Source organism: Canis lupus, chromosome X (assembly GCF_048164855.1).
Source record: "Canis lupus baileyi chromosome X, mCanLup2.hap1, whole genome shotgun sequence".
Lineage (NCBI taxonomy): Eukaryota > Metazoa > Chordata > Mammalia > Carnivora > Canidae > Canis > Canis lupus.
Genome location: NC_132876.1, coordinates 124,367,978 through 124,389,221, shown reverse-complemented (window position 1 = coordinate 124,389,221; position 21,244 = coordinate 124,367,978). Strand labels below are relative to the sequence as shown.

Genomic DNA, 21,244 nt, shown 5'->3' with positions numbered 1-21,244 from the left:
CAAGGCCGTCAGAGGGAGGCGGCCGGTGGGGTGTGAGGGGTGTGGGAGGGAGCAACCCCCGCAGCCACTGATGTGGCGACCCCTGCGGAGCCCAAGCACGGGAAAGGCCACCCCCCTGCAGCCTCTCAGGGGCCCAGAGCCCTCGGGCAGCCGGAAGGTTGGCCGAGCGGGGCCGCGGGAGAAGGCCGGAGAGAAGAGGAGACCGCCGGGTGGGCGTGCCGCCGTGGCCGCGATCGTGAGGACGGCCAGGTGCGCGTGTGCCTGAGACGCTGTGCCGGCAGGCCTGTGAGCACGCAGGAAGGACGAGGAGGCCACAGGCACTGGCACCCGCGGGCTCCCGCGAGCACCAGTGGCCTGCAGGCGCTCACCCCACCTGGGGCACCCTGTGGCTGGGATCCCGAGGCCACGGCATGGTGAGGACACAGATCTCTGCACACAGCTGGCGCCAGACCCCACCTGCCACCTGGCCAGAGGGAATGCGCTGGGCGTCCCGAGGCTGCTGCAACGGCCAGCCTTCCAGCCTTGTCTCCCTGGGCCACAGTAGAGGCCTCTCAGGGGTGCACCGTGTCCCCGTGCTGCAGTCATCAGACCCTGTGCACCTTCAAATACCCATAGACACCTCGCCCCCAAGAGATATGCCCAAGTCCTGACCCCTAGAACCCGAGATGGGAGTCGAATGTGGAAACAGGGTGTTTGCAGATGGGAGGACGTGAAGGCTCTGACATGAGGTGGCCCTACGTCCAATGACCGGGGTCCTCGTAAGAGACAGAAGAGGAGCTGCAGATGCGGAGGAGGAGCCCCGTGAGGACGGAGGCGGATACGGGAGGGACGCGGCCACCAGCCTGGGGACACCTGGGGCCCAGACGCCGGAAAAGGCGGGAGGGCCCCTCCCTGGAGCCCCAGCCCTGGACCTCGGTGGTCCTGCCCCCCTGGAGCTCAGACACCCTGTGGTGTTAAGCTCCCCGAATCTGCGGTCATCGCTGACGGCAGCCCCAGGACGCTCAGACCGGTACCTTTGACGCTTTAAAGCCATCTATGAGTCCTAGAAGGTCCGCTGGGAACGGGGGCGGGCTCTCCACCGCGCCGTTGGCCTCGGCTCCCCGCGTGCCCGCAGCAGCCTGTCCTCCGGGGCCGCCTTTGATGCCCCCCGCGGGGTCCGAGCCGCCACCCTCCACGTCGCTCAGGTCCTCGAAGGTGTCGACGGCCGGGATGGAGTCGTGCTTGACGCGCCGCACGTCGTGGCGGCCGGGCGGGTAGTAGAGCTCCACCAGCTTCTTGCAGAAGTGGTTCAGGGGGAAGCCGACCACGTTGAGGAAGTCTCCGCGGACGTACTCCACCAGCATGCCGCCCAGCGCCTGGATCCCATAGCCCCCCGCCTTGTCCCTGAGCGCGGGGAGCGACCGGGCGGGGGGCAGATGGCGGGACCGTTACGGGACCAACCAGAGTCCTGGGGGTCGCACGATCGCTTCCCTGTGGCCCTCCGATCCCACAGCCTGGGGCAGGGAGCCCAGCGACCACCCCGGGGCCCTTCGGGGACCAGTCTGGCTCTGCGCAAACTGCTAAGCGACCCTTGAGTCCTCAGCACGGGCAGTGGCCAGGTGTCACTGGCTGGCGGTCCCCGGGCTCCCTGCCTCCTACATGCACCCTGGGGCATGGCCCTGAGGACCCCGATCAGCGCCTGTGCCTCTGCCGAGACCTCCTTAAGGATGGAGGAAGGGCCGTGCAAGAGCCGCTCCTTCCTGGGCGCTGACACCTGCCTCCCCGGTGCCGCCGCGAGGGACGCAGGGGCGCCCTCCCCCGTCCCACCCGGCGCGTGCACGCAGGCCTGAGCCTTGGTCACATCAACCACAGCACACGGCGGCTCCTCTGGGGCAGGTGTCCCCGCGCCGCTGAGGCTTGTGAGTACGCGTCCCACCACCCCCAGAGGCGTCACGGTGACAGCGACCCCCGCACGGCAGTGTTGCCGGGAAGCAGGTGCGTCGCGAGGGCCGGAGGCACGCGTCCCCGTCGGGGGCACTCACATGGGCTCGCCGCTGTCAATGTACTCCCACAGCAGCTCCTCCGACAGCCGGGAGAACCTGACCGTGGTCTCCTCGTGGAACTGACACACGTCCGTGTCCAGCTGGCCGCCTGCAGCACGGGCCGAGGTCAGGGCGCCCCCCGCCGACCTCTCTGCCCCTGCTCGCCCCACCCGCCAGGGGGGATGGTCAACCGCGGGGTCTGGGGGGGACGGGGAACATGAAGCCAGCGAACCCCGCGAGTGGGGGGACCGCGGCGCACAGGGCTCCTCGGGCTCTCCCTCTAGGACCTCCGCCCTGCGGCCAGGTGTGCGGCCAGGTGAGCCGGCGGCGGCCACGCCTTGTGCGCCGCACAGGACCAGCCAGCAAAGCGCCCGTGCAGGTCACACCCACAGTGACCCCGTGTCCCGTGGGGGCGCACAGGCCTCCAGGCAGCCCTGACCTCTGCAGAGAGGGGCGCAGATGCGCTCACGGGGGACCCGAGGGCTCAGCTCTGCAGGGACACCTGCCCCTCCCGCGGAGGCCCAGACCCGGGACGGGGACGCGGACGCGGCTGGCGCGGTACCTTTGCTGCAACAGTGGATGATGGCGACGCCCGTGAACACGCTGTGCTCCTTGCCGTTCAACCTGCAGGACGCCCTGGACGTGACGGGTCGGACCCCGCGGGGGCGCCTCCCCGCCACCCGCCATCAGCCCGTGTCTGTCTGTCCGTGCGTTGCTGCTGCGGCTGCTGTGTGAGGGGCCCGCCCACGGGACACGGCGGGGACAGGTGCGGAGGGACAGGTGTGACCCTCCCCGAGACCACAGCTGAGGTCCCCATCCCACCCTGGACATAGGCCGCTCCCCAGGGGGCTGACCCTACCCGGGACCTCAGTTGAGGACCCCTCCCACCCTGGACATGAGCCCCACCCCAGGGGCTGACCCTCCCCCCAAGGACCTCAGCTGAGGACCCCACCCCACCCTGGACATAAGCCGCACCCCAGGGGGCTGACCCTACCCGGGACCTCAGTTGAGGACCCCTCCCACCCTGGACATGAGCCCCCCTCCAGGGACTGACCCTCCCCCCGAGGACCTCAGCTGAGGACCCCACCCCACCCTGGACATGAGCCCCACCCCAGGGGCCTGACCCTACCCGGGACCACAGCTGAGGACCCCCCCCGACCCGGGACATTAGCCCCACCCCAGGGGCTGACCCTCCTCGAGGACCTCAGCTGAGGACCCCCCCACCCGGGACATGAGCCCCACCCCAGGGGGCTGACCCTACCGGGAACCCTCGTGTGAGGGCCCCACCCCAGGGGGCTGACCCTCCCCAGGACCACAACTGAGGTCTCCACTGCACCCTGGACATAGGCCACACCCCAGGGGGCTGACCCTCCCCGGGGCCACAGCTGAGGTCCCCACCCCACCCTGGACATAAGCCGCACCCCAGGGGGCTGACCCTACCCGGGACCTCAGTTGAGGACCCCCCCACCCTGGTCATGAGCCCCACCCCAGGGGCTGATCCTACCGGGGACCCTCATGTGAGGGCCCCACCCCAGGGGCTGATCCTACCGGGGACCCTCATGTGAGGGCCCCACCCCAGGGGGCTGACCCTCCCCAGGACCACAACTGAGGTCCCCACTGCACCCTGGACATAGGCCACACCCCAGGGGGCTGACCCCCCCCACCGAGGACCTCAGCTGAGGACCCCACCCCACCCTGGACGTGAGCCCCACCCCAGGGGCCCTGACCCTCCCCAAGGACCTCACCTGAGGACCCCCCCCACCCGGGACATGAGCCCCACCCCAGGGAGCTGACCCTCCCTGGGACCACAGCTGAGGACCCCACCCCACTCTGGACATAGGCCACACCCCAGGGGCCTGACCCTCCCCAAGGACCTCAGCTGAGGACCCCCCCCACCCGGGACATGAGCCCCACCCCGGGCACGGACCCCGACCCAGGCCCGACCCCTCCCAGGCCCCCCCGCTGCTTCCCGGGGGACCAGGGCGCACACCCACATGGACAGCATCCTGTACGCGTCTTGCTTGTCCACCGGCTTCTCCAGGATCAGCCCCCCGACCGTCTGCAAGAGAACCAAGGAGGGCCGCGCGCTGAGCAGGCCGGGTCTCAGCGTCCGCACCTCGGTCTCTGTCCCCAGCACAGACACAGCAAACAGGCGGCCAGAGAAGGCCACGAGGGCACTCACCACGATGGTGTCCGCTCCGATGACCACGTCGGGGGCCCGGAGGTCCTTCTGCGGGAAATGCAAACGCAGCTTTAGACATGACGCCCGTGTGTGTCTTGTGCAGACACCCTGGTGGCGCGAGGGGTGGGTATGAAGCCAGTCCTACTTGGGAGAGTGGGATCTGGGCTTCCTCGACGTCCCCAGCACGGACCCGAGTGTGAGCTGGGGACCCCGGCATGTGAGGGGCTGCAGCCTGCAGGTGTTCTGTGGTCACGTGATGGGGATGCACCTGCTGGGCAGCACTGCAAACAGCAGTGTCCCGCCCCAGGGGCTCCTCCTCCTTCGTGGTGGGGGTGGGGTGGACGGCACGGGGGGGCATGGGGGCACCGGTCCCGGCGCCGCCCCAAATCCTCCCCCAGCTATCCAGAATTAAGGACAAAGCCCTCTCCTGACCCGCTCAATGGCAATTAAGGAGAAGGCCGTCTGGGCAATTAAATCAGTCCGCGTGGAAAATTCAGGCTCGGGGCCGAGCTCGCTCGTCTGGGATCACCTCTGTCTGTAGGGAACCTTGAACCCTGGGCGTCCTTAAACATTAACCTTTCTACCGCTGAAAATCAATTAATCAATACTCGAGTATTTATTGCAATAGCTGATGTTATAGCGCGGGGCACACAGCACGTGTGGTATGACCGGAGTCGCGGTGGGATGTCGCTGTGGCGCCTGGTGACAGATGGCGCACGGCGATCGGGCACCGTGAACGCCTACGGTGGGACGGCGTCTAGTGACCTGCAGGGACACCCTGCGATGCGAGTTCTGTACCGAAGTGCCGCCGCCACGCTCCTCACGATGGTGCATGAAACGACTTCACGGTGTAAATAGTAACGTTGTGTTCATTACGATGGTGTATGAAGTAACTTTATATCGTAAATAATGTTACATTTATTACGATAAGTGTATGAAATAACTATGTTAAAAATAACGAAGTTATATTCATTACGATGGCGTATTAAGTGACTTTATATCGTAAATAACAGCGTTACATTCATTACGATGGTATATTAAATTATATTATAAATAATGACGTTATATTCATTACGATAGTGTATTAACTACTGTATATTATAAATAGCCTTATATTCATTACAATGGTGTGTTAAATGACCTTATATTGTAAATAAAAATGTCACATTCATCACGATGGTGTATTAAATGACTTTGTATTGCAGATGGTGATCTTATATTCCTTATGATAGTGTATTAAATAACTGTATTAAAAATAATGAAAAAAATAAAAATAAAAAATAAAAATGTTATAGTCACTACGATGGTGTATTAAATAACTTTATATTGTAAATAATAACATTATATTCCTTACGATAGTGTATTAAATAACCTTATATTCTAAATAATGTTACATTCATTACGATGGTGTATTAAATAACTTTATATTGTAAATAATGATGTTATATTCCTTAGGATAGTGTATTAAATAACTATATTAAAAATAATGTCATAGTCATTACGATGGTGTATTAAATGACTTTATATTGCATATAATAGTGTTATATTCATTACGATACTGTGTTAAATAACTATATTAAAAATGTTATATTCATTACGATACTGTATTACGTAACCTTATACTGTAAATAATGATGTTATATTCATTACGATGGTGTATTAAATGACTATATTGTAAATAATGATGTTATATTCCTTAGGATAGTGTATAAAATAACTATATTAAAAACAATGTTATACTCCTTAGGATAGTGTATTAAATAACTATATTAAACATAATAACGAATTCATTACGACGGTGCATTGCATGACTTTATCCTGTGACCGACAGCGTTACATCGCGTCCCAGGTAACTCACGTCCTAGCTGATGCTCTATCCGTTACGATGGAGCGTTAAGTAACCCAGATGGTGAACGCCGTCCTCCCCGGCAGGACTGGGCACTGCGAAGGCTGCCTGCGAGCAGGTCAGCGCCGACCCCGGCCCCGTCGGGAGACCCCAATGCCGCCCGGGCGCTCGGATCCTAATTAGGCCCCGTCACTCCTTTGTGCTCAGTGGTCCTGTTGGGTTCCTCAAGCGCGCGCTGCAGGGAATTGGGCCCACACGCTGGGACCCGAGAGCCCAGGACGGTGAGGCCAGCCCAGCGCTCAGCCCCGAGCCCACCGCCCTCCCAGCCCCGGCTGCTCGCCTGGTACATCCTGGCGGCCACCTCCAGGGCCTTCTGCTTGGCCGTTTCCATGGCGTAGGCGTAGGGTGCGGGGAAGGAGGCTTTATCCAGCGTCTCTTTGAACCTCGAAGGAACCACCTCAAACCTGAGACCCTGGAACACGAGAACACGGGGTGTCAGGCGCCGCGGGGAGAGCCCACGGACCCTGAGCAGCGAGCGCCCCCCCTGCGGTCCACGAGGCCCTCCCTGCGCGCCGGCTCCTGCCTGGCCTGTCCTCCTGGCACAGGGACCCGTGGGTGCTGCCCAGCGGCCCAGGGGGAGCGGGCTGGCTGGGGCCCAGCGGACCTGGAGGGAAGCCACTGCCGTCCATGCAGCGGCCACGCACAGGCCAGCCGGCCGGCCTGCTTGGGCCGGGGTCTGAGGCTCTGAGCGGTCAAAGGGCTCGCGGAGTGTCCCCGAGGCCGGCACGTCAGCCCCGGGGCGGGACAAGCAGCTGGAAACTGACCACCCGCACAAAATGCCACGGACACTGCTTGACCGCGGTCCCCAAACACGTGTGGACAGGCAAGGCCGTCCCCGTGGGGGGGCCAGTCACACAGTGACACCACAGGACGGACCCAGCTCAGGCACAGACATGGCCTTGGCCGGGCAGTCCCTCGGCCAGGAGGTCACTAGGCCACTGGGCCTGGCCTGAAGTCTCCAGTCCTAGGCCACGCAGACCACACACACCCCAAGCACCCTGTCACTGGGACCTGGAATCCCTACGCCGTTGCTCCAACGAAGACCCCAGACTGCAGACCCCTGCCCCCTGGTCACACAGACCCCTAGCCCCGGCACTGGCCTGCACTCCTGGTCGCTAGGTCCCCTGGGCAGTATCCCCGCAGGTCAGTGTGCCCCTGGTTACTAGGTCTCCGGCCTCAGACCCCCAGGTCTCCAGGCCCCGGAGTCACAGGACTCCGAGCACTAGTCTCAGGCCTCCAAGTCCCCAGGTGCCCAGCCTCAGGTCCTCCCGGCCCCGGACCCCCAGGTCTACAGACCTCCACGTCCCCAGGCCACCGGGTCACCTGGACCCCCAGCAGTAGCCCCGCAAGTCAGTAGGCCCCAGGCCCCTAGGTCACCGGGTGCCTGAGCACTAGTGCCATGGGTCAGTAGGCCTCAGGCCCCCAGGTCCCCAGGTGCCCGGCCTCAGGTCCTCCCGGCCCCAGGCCTGCAGTCTGCAGACCTCCCGGCCGAGGCCCCCAGGTCACTAAGCCCGGCCCCAGGCCCCGGGTCCCCGGCCGCCCCTCCCCGCCCCAGCCCCGGCGCAGGCCGCTCACCGCCTGGCTGAGGATCTCCCGGCGGCGGGGGGACGCGCTGGCCAGCACCACGCGCTTGTGCAGCAGCTTCCCGATCACCGGGCTCAGCGCCATGGCGCCCGCACCCCGACCCCGACCCCGACCCCGACCCCGCGCCCGCCCCGGCCCGGACCGCAGCGCACGCTCCGACCACGGTCCTCCGCGCCGCGCGCTCCGCGGGCACTGGGGCCCCGCCCCCGCCCCGCCCCGCCCCGCCCCGCCCCGAGGCCCCGCCCCCGTCCCCCCGCCCCCAGGAGGCCCGCAGCCCGCCCCTGCCTCCCGGCCCTACTGAGGCTGCGCGTCCTCTCCGCGCCGCGCCCCAGAGCCCGCGGCGCCGCGGGGACGGTGGGGGTCCTTGTGGGCGGCCTCGGGAGCACCCGTCCGGGGGGCCTGGTGGGCCGTGCGGGGGCGAGCGTGGAGACTGGGGGACCCGGGAAGACGTGGGGGGGCGGAGACGGGAGGGGGGTCCCCGGGAGGAGGCGGGGGAGCGGAGACGGGGGTCCCCAGGAAGACGTGGGGGGGCGGAGACGGGGGTCCCCGGGAGGAGGTGGGGGGGCGGAGGTGGGGCTCCCCTGGGAGGTCCCCGGGAAGACGTGGGGGGCGGAGACGGGGGTCCCCGGGTGGAGGCGGGGGGGGGGGCAGAGACTGGGGGTCCCCGGGAAGACGTGGGGGCCGGAGACGGGGGTCCCGGGGAAGACGTGGGGGGGGCAGAGACTGGGGGTCCCCGGGAAGACGTGGGGGCCGGAAACGGGGGTCCCCGGGAAGACGTGGGCGGGGCGGAGACGGGGGTCCCCGGGAGGAGGCGGGGGGGGCGGATACGGGTCCCCGGGAAGACGTGGGGGGCGGAGACGGGGGTCCCCGGGTGGAGGCGGGGGGGGGGGCAGAGACTGGGGGTCCCCGGGAAGACGTGGGGGCCGGAGACGGGGGTCCCGGGGAAGACGTGGGGGGGGCAGAGACTGGGGGTCCCCGGGAAGACGTGGGGGCCGGAAACGGGGGTCCCCGGGAAGACGTGGGCGGGGCGGAGACGGGGGTCCCCGGGAGGAGGCGGGGGGGGCGGATACGGGTCCCCGGGAAGACGTGGGGGGGGCGGAGACGGGGGTCCCCCGGAGGAGTCGGGGGGAGCGGAGACGGAGTACTCAGGAGGGCGTTGGGGGGGCGGAGACGGGGGGGGGGCGGGGGAGGGTCCCTGGGAGGAGGTGGGACGAGCGGAGATGTGGGGGTCGCCTGGGAGGGTCCCGGGAAGGGGTGGGGAGCGGAGACAGGGGTCCCCGGGAAGACGTGTGGGGACTGGAGATGGAGGTCGCTGGGCTGTGCAGGGAGCGGAGATCGGGGGTCCCAGGGAGGGGGTGCAGAGAGCAGAGATGGGGCTCCCCTGGGAGGTCCCCGGGAGGAGGTGGGGGGAGCGCAGACGGCAGGGGGGTCCCCGGGAGGAGGCGGGGGAGCGGAGACGGGGGTCCCCGGGAAGACGTGGGGGGGCGGAGACGGGGGTCCCCGGGAGGAGGTGGGAGGGCGGAGGTGGGGCTCCCCTGGGAGGTGCCCGGGAGGAGGCGGGGGGAGCGGAGACGGCGGGGGGGCTCTCAGGGAGGAGGGAGGAGGTAGGGGGAGCGGAGATGGCGGTGGTGGCGGGCGGGGCGTCGGGGCAGGGGTTCCCCCGGGAGGCGGAAGAGTGTGGCCGCGAACCCTGCGGCACGGAGACGGGTGAGCAGGTAGGCAGGGCGGTAGACGGACACGATCTCCCCTGCTGAGGCTAAGGGGGGACCTGCGCGCCACCACTACTGACATTTGGGGTCCATGGCTCATTTTTGTGGGGGCGTCCTGGGCACACCGGGGCATGGGGCGCCTGCGCGGCTTCCGCCACTAGATGGTGCTGCCTTCTCTTCAAGCTGTGACCACGGAATGGTCTGCGGTGCTCCAGGTTCCCTGGGGACAGAGGAGGCCTCGGTGGAGGACCCTGACCGGAGATAGACATGGTTGATCGATGACTGGTTCATTGATATGATGGATGACGCATGGATGGTGGATGGAGAGATGGTGGGTGGGTGGGGAGGTAGGACGGTGCCTACGCACAGAAGGTGCATGGATAGAGCGGATGGGTGCCTGGATGGATACGCGGTGGCCGGACGGATGGACATGGATGTGACGGGGACACAGACAAGCGTCTGTCCTGCCAGGCTTCTCCGCCCCGGGCACTGCCGGCATCAGGGGCTGCATGACCGTGTGAGGCGGGGCGTCCCGGGCACGGCCGACGGCTGAGCACTGTCCCCGTGTCCGCCTGCCAGATGACACCAGCGCCCCGCGCCGTTGTGACCACCGGCGTGCCCCGGCGACTACGCACACGTGCCCACCACGCCACACTGCACACCTGTATGTGCGTGTCCGTGTGCAGGTGTCCGTGTATATGCGGCGCAGGCGCGTTTGGACACGACCACTGATGACGCGTTTGGCTGCCGTTGTTACGTCTCTGCTTCGTCCCCTTCAGTGTTCTGTGCGGACCCATGTCCCGTGAGGCAGTGGATGGGGGCTCAGAGCAGGCCGAGGCGCCCAGAGCCCGTGTGGGGTACAGAGGGGGACGCGGAGTGAGCAGGGGTGCGGGGGGCCGGGGTGGGGGTCGTGGGCCGGGGAAGCAGCTCCCAGAGCCTGGGGACCCTCAGCACGGATCGCAGGGGCCCCCGTCCCGTCCCGGGGGCTGTCCCCACAGAGGGCCGGAGAACCAGAGCAGCGGCCACAAATATCCCGCATCTTTCAGAAGTCGGGGCGGGCCAGGCCGAGCTTTCCCTGGCCCCGTCGTTTCTGTGCGCGGGCCCGCGTCTCATTTAGGGCCGGGCTGCTGTGCGGTGCTTTTAGGCTCGCGGGGAGGCTGCCCACGTAGCACAGCGTGTCCCCGCACACCCGTCCCGCCCTCCCCTATCCTGCTGACAACATCGTCGCATCACCTGGTGCATCGGGGGCAGGTGAGGACCAACAAGGGCGCGTCCCCAAATGCAGGAAGGGGCCCCGGCAGGTGTGGGATCGGGCTCCGGGGACAGGTGCCAGCAAGGCTCAAGCCCAGGGTGGTCCGCTCCCCAGCTCTGGGACCCCGGAGGAGTCCCTCCACCGCTTTGTGCCTCAGTTTACTCCTCTGCAAAGTGGACCCAACAGCTGCCCCATCGTAGGAGCTTATGCATGTGACAGACCGGGGGATGCCCGGGTGTGGGGTTGATGCTCTGCTTGCTGCCCGTTGTGTGGGGTTGACCCGGGAGTCCCCGAAACCAGCCGAGCCATCACACAGCGTGTCCCCGTCCCAAGCCCTCACCCTGTACCTTCACTTGCATTTACTCCCTCCCTGGAGGTACCTTCACGGCGTTGAAAGGCAACCTCGGCGACATTTACCAAGGCACACAGAGGTCCAAAGAGGTCAGCCCCCCCCCACCAAAAAAAAGCAGCCAAGGTCAACCTTGGCTCAGCAAGTCAGCCTGAGCCCGGTTACGTCGTAGGTGGCCGGATAACTGCGGCATTCTCACGTCTTGCTAAGTGTGGGAGGCGTTTTCCGGGCTGTGGTTTCCAGAAAGAGCGCACCGTTGAGGGTAGAAAGACATTCCCGGCGCCTTGTGATAGACACCGGGTTCTAGACGTTCCGATCCTTCAGCGTCATCGTCAACACCAAGGGTGTATGACCCCGCTGACGTCACCAGGGCAGGAAGGACACGGGTGCAGAAGCAGAGATTGCGCGTGTGCTTGCCCGAGGCTGGCCGTCGGGGTGGGGAGCACACGGGCGTCGGGCGTCTCTTTGGGGCGATGGGAATACCCCAGAGCTGCCTTGTGGTGTTTCCGGGACAGCTCTGCGAGCGGACCACAGGCCAGTGAACCGTGCGGTGGCTCGAGCCGGGGGCCGCGGTGCTCGGGGACCCAGGGACACACAGACGGACACGTTGTGCGTGACCGCGCATGTATAGCAGGTGTCGCCTGTGTAGGGACAGCAAGCGGATGCTGGGCGGCGGGCCTGGGGTTGTCACAGCCTCCGTGCCGCAGGATGAAGAGTTCTGGACGCGGATGTTGGGGACGGTGGCACAGCACCACGGATGTGTTTGCGACCAGTGACCCGACGCCGTCACAGGGTTAACACGGTGGATCTTGTGTCTCTGTATTTTATCACAATATACAAAGAAATACTCAGAAGGAAAAGATAAGAGAAAAAAAGGACAGATACGCTGGGAATGTTTGCTTTTTCCGTGTTCAGCGCTCTGGAGAGGTGACTCTGGGCAGAAATCGATGGTTTTGTGTGATGTTTACCGGAACGCCTCTTTTTTTTTTAGTGTAGATATTTTCAAACAGGCTCATAGGAAGGAGAATTATCGAATGGAAGCCCACATTCCCTTCACCCATCATCAGTGCTCAATGTTCTGCCATTTTTCTTCCAGTCCCCCAAATGTGTTTGCAAGCTCACGTACATGGATGTGTGTGTGCAAGTGGGAGTGCGTGCATGGATGGATGCCCACACGTGTGCATGCGTGGATAGGGTACCTTGTGTGCATGTGTGTGTGCATGTGTGTATGCATGGATGGATACGTGCATGCATGCATGTATATGGGTGCACACGGGCATGTGTACATGTATGTGTGCGTACATATAAGAGTGTGCATGTGTGTATAGGGTACATTGTGTGTACCCGTGTGTGCATGTGTGTGTGTGCATGGATGGATATCTGCGTGCATGTGTGTATATGGGTGCACGTGGGTATGTGTGTGCATGTATGTGTGTGTGCATATAAGAGTGTGTGCATGGATGGATGCCCACATGTGTGCATGCATGGATAGGGTACCTTGTGTGCGTGTGTGTGTGCATCTATGTGTGCGTGCATGAATGGATGCATGCATGTATATGGGTGCACACGGGTATGTGTGTGCATGGATGGATGCCCACACGTGTCATGCGTCGATAGGGTACATTGTGTGCATGTGTGTGTGCATGCATGTGTGTGTGCATGGATGGATATGTGCATGCATGCATGTATATGGGTGCACACGGGTATGTGTCTGTGCATGTATGTGTGCGTGCATATAAGAGTGTGTGCATGTGTGTATAGGGTACATTGTGTGTACCCGTGTGTGCATGTGTGTGTGCATGGATGGATATCTGCATGCATGCGTGTATATGGGTGCACATGGGTATGTGTGTGTGCATATAAGAGTATGTGCATGGAGGGATGCCCACATGTGTGTGTGTGTGGATAGGGTACATTGTGTGCACGCATGTGTGTGCATGTATGTGTGCATGCATGGATGGATACCGCGTGCATGTGTGTATATGGGTGCATGATGTGCATGCATGTATAGGGTACATTGTGTGCATGGGTGTGTGTGCACGGATGGATGAGTGCATGCCTGTATATGGGTGCATGCAGGTGCGTGGATGCCCACACGTATGCATGCACGTACATGGGTATATCGTGCATATGTGTGTGTCCATGGGTGGATGCCCACACGCATGCATGAATGTGTGTATGCGTGCATGAGCACATGAATGGATGGACACCTGCATTCACGCATGTGTGTACATGGGTACATGCATGTGCACATGCGTAGGAGTGCATGGAGGATGGATGCCCACACGTGTGCGTGTGTATATGGGTGCATTGTGTGCATGTACGTGCAGACACGTATGTGTGTGCGTGGATGGATGCCCGCATAATGCACGAACGTGGGTCCATGCGTGTGCACGCATGTGTCTGCTCTGGTATTTTAAGCCAAGCATCAAACGTCATATCATGAGACACATGGACATTTACACACGTATCTCTTACAAAAAAGGATTTCTTTCTTGTTAAAGCGCCACCGTCCCAGGGAACAAACCCTCGATGGCATCGCGCGCCCTCTGCGGGCTGTGTTGCCCCGACGCAGGCCGCGTGCTTCCCAGCACCCCGACTCGGAGAAGAGCCTTGAGGTTGGAGGCCCCAGGGTCTGGCCGAGGGCAGCGTGCGCTCCAAAGCGACGTGGGCACCGTCGTTGGACAGCAGGGGGCTCCGAGGTCAGAACGGGGAACGTGCTCACCTCCCGAAAGGGGAGAAAATGGGGTGGCGCCCGGGTGTTAGGTGTCGGGCGCCCCTGCCTCTCCTGCAGCAGGAGCCCAATCCGGGCATCACATCTTTCCAGAAAGCCCCCAAGCCGTGCGTACCCCCAACACGTCATACTTTTATTCGATACTTAACAGGCAGACAGGTGGAGTTTCTGGGGCGCACACGCACATACGCACACACACGAGGCACACGCGGTCGGCGTGTCCAGCCAGCAGCAAGGCCCGTCCTGGCATTTCGGGCTCCAGCACAGACTCCGTGGCACGAAGCCGCGACCTCTGCAGCTGGGAAGAGGCCCCGTCCCCCAGCTAATGCGGCTGCTGCCCGCTTACAGGACGGTGACCCCGGGGCCAGTCCCCTCTGTCCCCCCGACGGCTTCGGGGCCCTGACATCCTGCGGCGGCGGACGATGTTATGTAGACGGGCTTCCTCCCGTTCACGCCGTGAGCTGCTCCGTGCGGCTGCTTTGAGGTTCTCACAGCTTCTGCGCAGCGGACAGGCCAGGCCCACGCCCAGAGCGTGGGTGGGGGCGTCCTGCTGGCTCAGGACGTCCGGCCCTGGATGCTGCTGCCTCGAAGATGCTTTCTAGGGTTTAAGACAGTCGGGGGACGTGCTTACTTGGTCGCAGAATCCAGGTCGCTAAGGCCAGGCTTCTTGGAGTCACCTGGGCCTCCCCCCACCCCCCAAGCCCCCCCAGGTAAATGCCTCTGCAAGTAAGTCTCAAGGGGTCTCTCCGAAGGGTCCTTATGGTGGCCTCGGACTCTGTGCTCACAGCTGGGCATTCAGGACCAAGTGGCTTGGATGCCATCCCCGGCGGGGACCTTCCGGTGCAAGGCGGTGGGTGATGACCATGGTGACAGTGTCGACGGGCCCCCAAAGCCGAGTCTCAGGCCCCAGGGGCACGCGCAGCCCGGGCTCGCCCACTTTCAACCTGCAGGGGCGCAGGGCAGGGGTGGGAACGTGGGTCTCGTCCCAGGGCCACACTCTCCTCCCGCCGGAGCCGCGTGTGCGTCTCCGGTTACTCCCCGGAGCAGGTGCCCTGTGAAGGGCGGCGTGTGCATGGCGTTGGACTCCACGCGGGGACGTCACCGTGTGCAGAAGGGCATCGAGGGCACGGGGCATCTTCGGTGCCACCACGCCGGGGACCCTCCTGGAGGCTCTGTGCCCCGCATTCACCCCGCGAGTTACGAAGGCCAACCCCGGAGGCCACGGCTTGTCTCATCTTCCGGAGAGCCCTGCACACCACATCCCGTCCCAGCTCTGGAGACTGGACATCTCAGGTCCAGGGGGGCCAGAGCGCTGAGGTCCACGGGCTCCGGGGAGGGTCCCTCCCGCCTCTTCCAGTGCCTGGGGCCCCAGGCATCCCCGGGGTTGGTGGCCGCGTCCCTTCCGTCTCCGCCTCCGCCCTCACGGGGCTCCTCCTCTGCGTCTGCAGCTCCTCTCCTGTCTCTTCCTGTCGTTGGATTTAGGGCCGCCCCGATGCAGGAGATCACGTTCTGAGCTCCTGGACGGACACGGGTTTGGGGTCACTACTTGGTCCCGGAGAGCCTTGGGCACTCATACATGTAGGGTCGGTGGTCTGGCCAGGTGCCCGGGTCCCAGAGGGCTCCTTGGGCGAGGCGAGGTGCACGAGGTCAGCCCACACCCTGGGAGGACTCGCACGTGGCTCAGCGGCTGTCACCCGGGGGGAGGAGGAGGCTGAGAACCGTCCGGAGGGCGCCTCGGGGCCTGGAGATGTCCGGGACCCCAGTGGTGGCAGCAGCCGGCCATCGTCGTTCATGGAACTCATCGTCAGCAGTCTGTGCTCCAGCCGGAGGCTCTCCACCCGCGCCTCCTGCGTGGTTGCCCGCCGTGTGCGGACGTGGGGAGTTGTGACATTTTGGGGAACGTGAGCCTGGAGGAACCAGAGTCACCAACCCATTTGGAAGCCCTTGTGGTTGCTCCTGGCTGGCGGGGGGGCCCTTTGCCATAGCAGCGCGGGGAGGGGGTGCTGGTGAGCTCCGGGAGCACAGAGGTCAACAGGGGCACGTCTACCCGTGTCTGGGGTCATGCACACTGACCGAGGCTGCTCTGCACACGCGGTCCAGGCTGTCCAGGGTCTCCAGCAGCAGGTGCACAGAGCAAGGCCGGCGGACGCTGGGGACCCCGGGGACCCGGATGGGCCGGCTGAGTGCGTGGTCAGGGTGGGTGCTGGGCGTCAGGGAGCCGGCACCATGCGTCCTGCACCGCTGCAGCGCCGTCCGTCCCCGCGCGCCCCGTCCCCCAGCGGCGGCCTGTGTGCACCTGCAGCCCCGGGGGGGCGGCGCGGGGCTCAGAACACGCTCTCCTGCCTCCTGAGGGCCGGCCGGCCCGGAGCCTCCAGCCCGTCGCCGTGGCCGCTGGACATGGAGCGCGCCGACAGCGTCCGCGGCGAGAACAGGCTGTCGCGCCCCGCGTCCCGGCAGGTGGCCGGCAGCGGCCCGTAGCCCAGGTAGCGCCGCAGACGCAGCTGGAACTCGCGGGAGGCGAAGTAATACACGAAGGGGTCCAGGCAGTTGTTGACGCAGCTGAGGCACAGCGTGAGCTTGTACACGTGGTAGTAGCTGCGGCCCAGGAAGAGCCGGCTCACCATGTGCACCAGCAGCACGAAGTTGTTGGGCGCGAAGCAGGTGACGAAGGCCAGCAGCACCACGAAGGCCAGGCTGACGGCGCGGCGGCGCTGGCCGCGGCCCTGCGGGTCGGAGGCGCGCAGCAGCGTCAGGATGGTGGCCGTGTAGCAGGCCACGGTGACCACGAAGGGGATGAAGAAGAGCACGATGAAGAGCGTGAAGAGGAAGATGGCCCACATGGCCACGCTGGGCAGCATGGTGGACTTGAGCACGTCGAAGCAGGTGACGATGCCCAGCTCCTCCACGGCGTAGGTGAGGTCGGTGCGCGCCAGCGGGGACAGCGCCACCAGGAGCAGCAGCCACGCGGCGGCGCAGGCGGCCACGGCGTAGCGGCGGCGGCGCCAGGGCGCGGAGGCCAGCGGGTACACGACGCCCAGGAAGCGCTCCACGCTGATGCACGTCATGGTGAGGATGGACGAGTACATGTTGGCGTAGAAGACCACGGTGACCACGTTGCACAGCACCTCGCCGAACACCCAGTGGTTGCCGTTGCGGTGGTAGTAGATCTGGAAGGGCAGCACGCTGGCCAGCATCAGGTCCGTGACGCTCAGGTTGATCATGAACACCACGGACGGGGACTTGGGCCCGATGTGCCGGCACAGCACCCACAGCGAGAACAGGTTGCCCGGGATGCTGACCACCGCCACCAGCGAGTACACCACGGGCAGGGCCACCGCGATGACGGGGTCGCGCAGCATCAGGATGGTGGCGTTGTCCGGCCCCGACACGTTCATGTCCATGGTGGCGCCGGTGCCGCGGGACGCGGGTCTGCAAGGCAAGGGGCGCTTGGGTGAGGGATGCGGGTGGGGCTGCCCCGGGAGCTCCCCGCACTTCGCGGCCACACCAGGGCCCGGGGCGGTGCGGTGCTTCCCCGTGGAAGCCCGGGGGACGTGCGCACACGGCAGCATGCCAAGGGACTGACCCGGTTTCTGGGTGCAAACCCTGGCCGGGTGGGGGGGGCACCCCGGAGCGCGCTGGCTACGACTGCTGCCCTGGATGGCCGCTCAGGGGCACTGTGCCACCGCCTCGACACCCGCCACCTGCCCCGCGGGCACCCTGTGCGGGGCGGCCCTGCTTCCTCCGCCCTTGCGCCTCACGGGATGCAGTGGCTCAGCTCCCCCGCAGCGGGGACTCTGATCTTGGGGGATCATCATCACCGATGGGGTGGGGGGGTTGGAGACCCCGATGGGGCTCTGGGAGGGCGCATGCACACTGCACGGTGCTCATAGGTGATGGCGGGGGGGTGGGGGGGGGCTTTGGAGACCCTGACGGGGCTCTGAGAAGGGCCCACGCACACCCGCAGGGTGCTCATCACCGCCGGGGTGGGAGGGGCTTTGGAGACCCCAACGGGGCTCTGGGAGGGGCACACGCACACCCGCAGGGTGCTCATCACCGACTTGGGGGGGCTTTGGAGACCCCAACGGGGCTCTGGGAGGGGCGCACGCACACCGTGCAGGGTGCTCATCACCGACTGGGGGGGGGCTTTGGAGACCCCAACGGGGCTCTGGGAGGGGCGCACGCACACCGCGCAGGGTGCTCATCACCGCCGGGGTGGGAGGGGCTTTGGAGACCCCAACGGGGCTCTGGGAGGGGCACACGCACACCCGCAGGGTGCTCATCACCGACTTGGGGGGGGGCTTTGGAGACCCCAACGGGGCTCTGGGAGGGGCGCACGCACACCGTGCAGGGTGCTCATCACCGACTGGGGGGGGGGGCTTTGGAGAACCCAACGGGGCTCTGGGAGGGGCGCACACCCGCAGGTTGCTCATCACCGACTGGGGGGGGGGGCTTTGGAGACCCCAACGGGGCTCTGGGAGGGGCGCAGCACACCCCGCAGGTTGCTCATCACCGACTGGGAGGGGCTTTGGAGACCCCAACGGGGCTCTGGGAGGGGCACACGCACACCGTGCAGGGTGCTCATCACCGACTGGGGGGGCCTTTGGAGACCCCGACGGGCTCTGGGAGGGGCGCACGCACACCGTGCAGGGTGCTCATCACCGACTGGGGGGGCCTTTGGAGACCCCAACGGGCTCTGGGAGGGGCGCACGCACACCGCGGGAAGCCCCTCTTCCATCCCAACGGCCCAGCACAGCACCCCGTCCCTCCCTCATGCGAACGTCCACGACCACGGGGAGGGGTGGAGGGAAGAGTGCACACGTGTGTCACCTGATTGCTCCACATCTGAGCTTCAAGGCCACGACGCACACGCACCTGCTCAAGGTACCGCGGCCGTGCACCTGCCCCGACGAGCACACGCTCGCCTCCCGTGTGGCTTCAAATCCCCCAGGTCCCCGCCTCTTGGAGCGCTCACAGCACTACGGAACCTGGACTCGCAGGTACGCAGGTTGGGGCCCTGTCCCCACGGCCACCCGAGCCTCACCTCTGCGTGCTGTTCTCGGCCGCCCCCACGAGGCACTCTTCTGCCTGCTGGTGGAGCCCAGGGGCGCAGGGGAGCAAGTGTGCCGGGAGAGGTGGACCCTACCTAGACGGGTGGCCGATGCGCCCACGCGGCCGGGCTACAGCGCGCGCCAATGCAGTTGGGTGTGCATGAGGCGGTGGCCATGCAAGGGTTTCATGACTGTGGCCCCCGGAGCACAGGCAGCCGCCTTGAAGGAAAGAGGCGATGCTGTAGCCCGTGGTGGGCCTCGTCTCATCAGGGGAAGGCCCGAGGGCGCAGCCAGGTTTCCCAGAGGAGAAGGTGTTCAACTTCCGGACGCCGGAGCTCTCTCCTGAGGCTCCCGCCCGCCTCCTGCCCGCAGATGTCACGCTCACACTGCGCAGCCGTGTGGGCCAGGCCTTGACGGAAGGTTTTCTGTATCTGTATATGCCTCCATACGTGCAGGTCCACACTCACGCACACACGTGTTCTATTGTACATGTTTATACATGTGCATGCACAGACACATGGCCTGTTGTGTGCGCATTGCGTCGCATGTATGTGCACGTGCGTATTGTGTGTATATGTACGTGTGCACACATCCAGGTGCATGCATGTACGTACACGCACATTCTCTTGTGTATTTATCCTGTCGCATATGTACGCACGATACACGGACACGCGCATCTTGTTGTGCATTTACCTTCCCGCAGACGCGTGCATGCATATTGTGTCGCATATGTGTGTACGTGTGCACGTCCTGGTACACATTAATCCTATCGCGTACATGCATGTGTACACACACACATCTTAACTGTGTATTCACCGTATGGCATATACATGCACGTATATGGACACACACCCTACTGCATGTTTATCCTGTTGCAAACACAAGTATGCACACACACACGGCGATCCTGCATGCATGCTATTCTTTTATATACACGCATGCGTATTATGCCGTAAATACATGTAGGTACACGCACATCCTCCTGCGTATTTATCCTGTCGCATATGCACGTGTGAATATACACACCCACGTCCTATTGTATATTTGTTGTCACGTGCATATGTATGCATACACGTATATCCTAGTGCATATTTATCCTGTTGCAAATAGGTGTGTACACGCAGCCTACTCTGCACGCATTCGACTGTATTTACATCCATACACACATATGATGTTGTAAATACATGTATGCACACACACGTCCTGTTGTGTATTTATCTTATTGCATATGTATGTGCACACGCATTCTATCGCATATGTACCCTCTTTCATGAAGATGTACCTGTAGCCACACGTATGCCCGGTCATATACGCATTCTATTGCATACATGTAGCCTATTACATGCACGTTTGTATACACACACATGCAATCCTCTTGAATATTTGTCCTGTTGCACATAAATGTATATACACACACACATACCCTATTGTGTGTGCATTCATATGTATGTACACATCCAGATGCATGTATTGCGTGCACGTCTTACTGCATCTACATGTATGTATTTCTACACACACATCTACCCTGCCATTTGTATATATACATATGCACACACCCACCTTATTGCATATATGTGTATTTATATGTGCACACATATATATACCCTATGGTGTGTTCAGAAGTGCACACACACATCCTATGGTGTGTTCATATGTGCACACACACATATATCCTATATGTATCCTGCCTATGCAGAAGCTCACAGCACACGCGCGTATATTCTCTTACTTCACATCCTACTTTCCACATCTGTGTCTATATAGGCACAGGCATGTGTCCTCCGGCACGCGTGTCCTATTGCACTTAGACGTGGTATGGCGGCGCTCTGTCCGTACATATGTACGCAGCCTGCAGCTGCAGCAGCCCTGTACGTATAGGCACACTCACAAGCCACCTATGGACGTCAAAGCCATGTGCATCCATCTGCAGCCTTTCGGGTCTGCTTCTCCGGAGAACCCGCGGGGATGCAGCGAGGGTGGCCTGCAAGGGGCCTCGTGGGCGCTGGGAGACAATGACCAGGTGTTCATTATCTTAGTCCTGATTCTCCCGTAGGAGACAGGGGACAGCCCCACGTGCCCCTCACCGGCACCCCCACAGCAGACGGTGGGCGTGGCCACAGCTCTGGCCTCTGACCTCTCTCCCCAGGTCTCTGCAGAGGCCCGTCCCATGAGGACATAGGTGCTGCTCCTGGGGGACGGGGTCTCCTCTGACGGTGCATGTCGCCCCGGGACCCCAGGTGCCGTGCATGCACACCCTGCCCGGGACCTCTGCACCCAGGGCGCCTGCCCCGTGCTGCCGTAGGCCGTCCTGGGTGAAGGTCCCTGGGCCTTCATTTGCATTGAGGTGAGACATGTCCAGATGCCTCCCCAAGGGCTTCCCTGCCGCGCTCATGCAGACACCTTCTCTGCTGAAAACCCCGGTGCGGTGCATCCCGCGGAGCCGCGCCCCCTGCAGCGCC

General features: G+C 63.5%; 2 protein-coding genes across 4 annotated transcripts in view; both read right to left on the bottom strand.

The window, feature by feature from the left end:
- LOC140627721 (probable bifunctional dTTP/UTP pyrophosphatase/methyltransferase protein) overlaps positions 1-21,244 on the bottom strand; it is a 60,591-nt gene that overhangs the window by 9,813 nt on the left and 29,534 nt on the right. The window contains exons 1-7 of one of the 2 annotated variants that reach the window (XM_072816262.1): positions 7,685-7,841; positions 6,390-6,521; positions 4,204-4,251; positions 4,016-4,080; positions 2,584-2,645; positions 2,022-2,130; positions 1,014-1,383 (exon numbers count right to left, since the gene is read on the bottom strand). In XM_072816262.1, coding sequence (XP_072672363.1) covers positions 1,014-1,383; positions 2,022-2,130; positions 2,584-2,645; positions 4,016-4,080; positions 4,204-4,251; positions 6,390-6,521; positions 7,685-7,777 — 879 coding nt within the window. In that variant the 5' untranslated portion in view covers positions 7,778-7,841. Of the gene's footprint in view, positions 1-1,013; positions 1,384-2,021; positions 2,131-2,583; positions 2,646-4,015; positions 4,081-4,203; positions 4,252-6,389; positions 6,522-7,684; positions 7,842-21,244 lie in introns of those variants that run through there. The other variant, XM_072816263.1, reaches the window with a different exon arrangement.
- LOC140627722 (S-geranylgeranyl-glutathione receptor P2RY8-like) overlaps positions 13,850-21,244 on the bottom strand; it is a 36,929-nt gene continuing 29,534 nt past the window's right edge. For both annotated transcript variants that reach the window (XM_072816265.1, XM_072816266.1), the window contains exon 2: positions 13,850-17,166. In XM_072816265.1, coding sequence (XP_072672366.1) covers positions 16,062-17,138 — 1,077 coding nt within the window. In that variant the 5' untranslated portion in view covers positions 17,139-17,166 and the 3' untranslated portion in view covers positions 13,850-16,061. The remainder of the gene's footprint in view (positions 17,167-21,244) is intronic.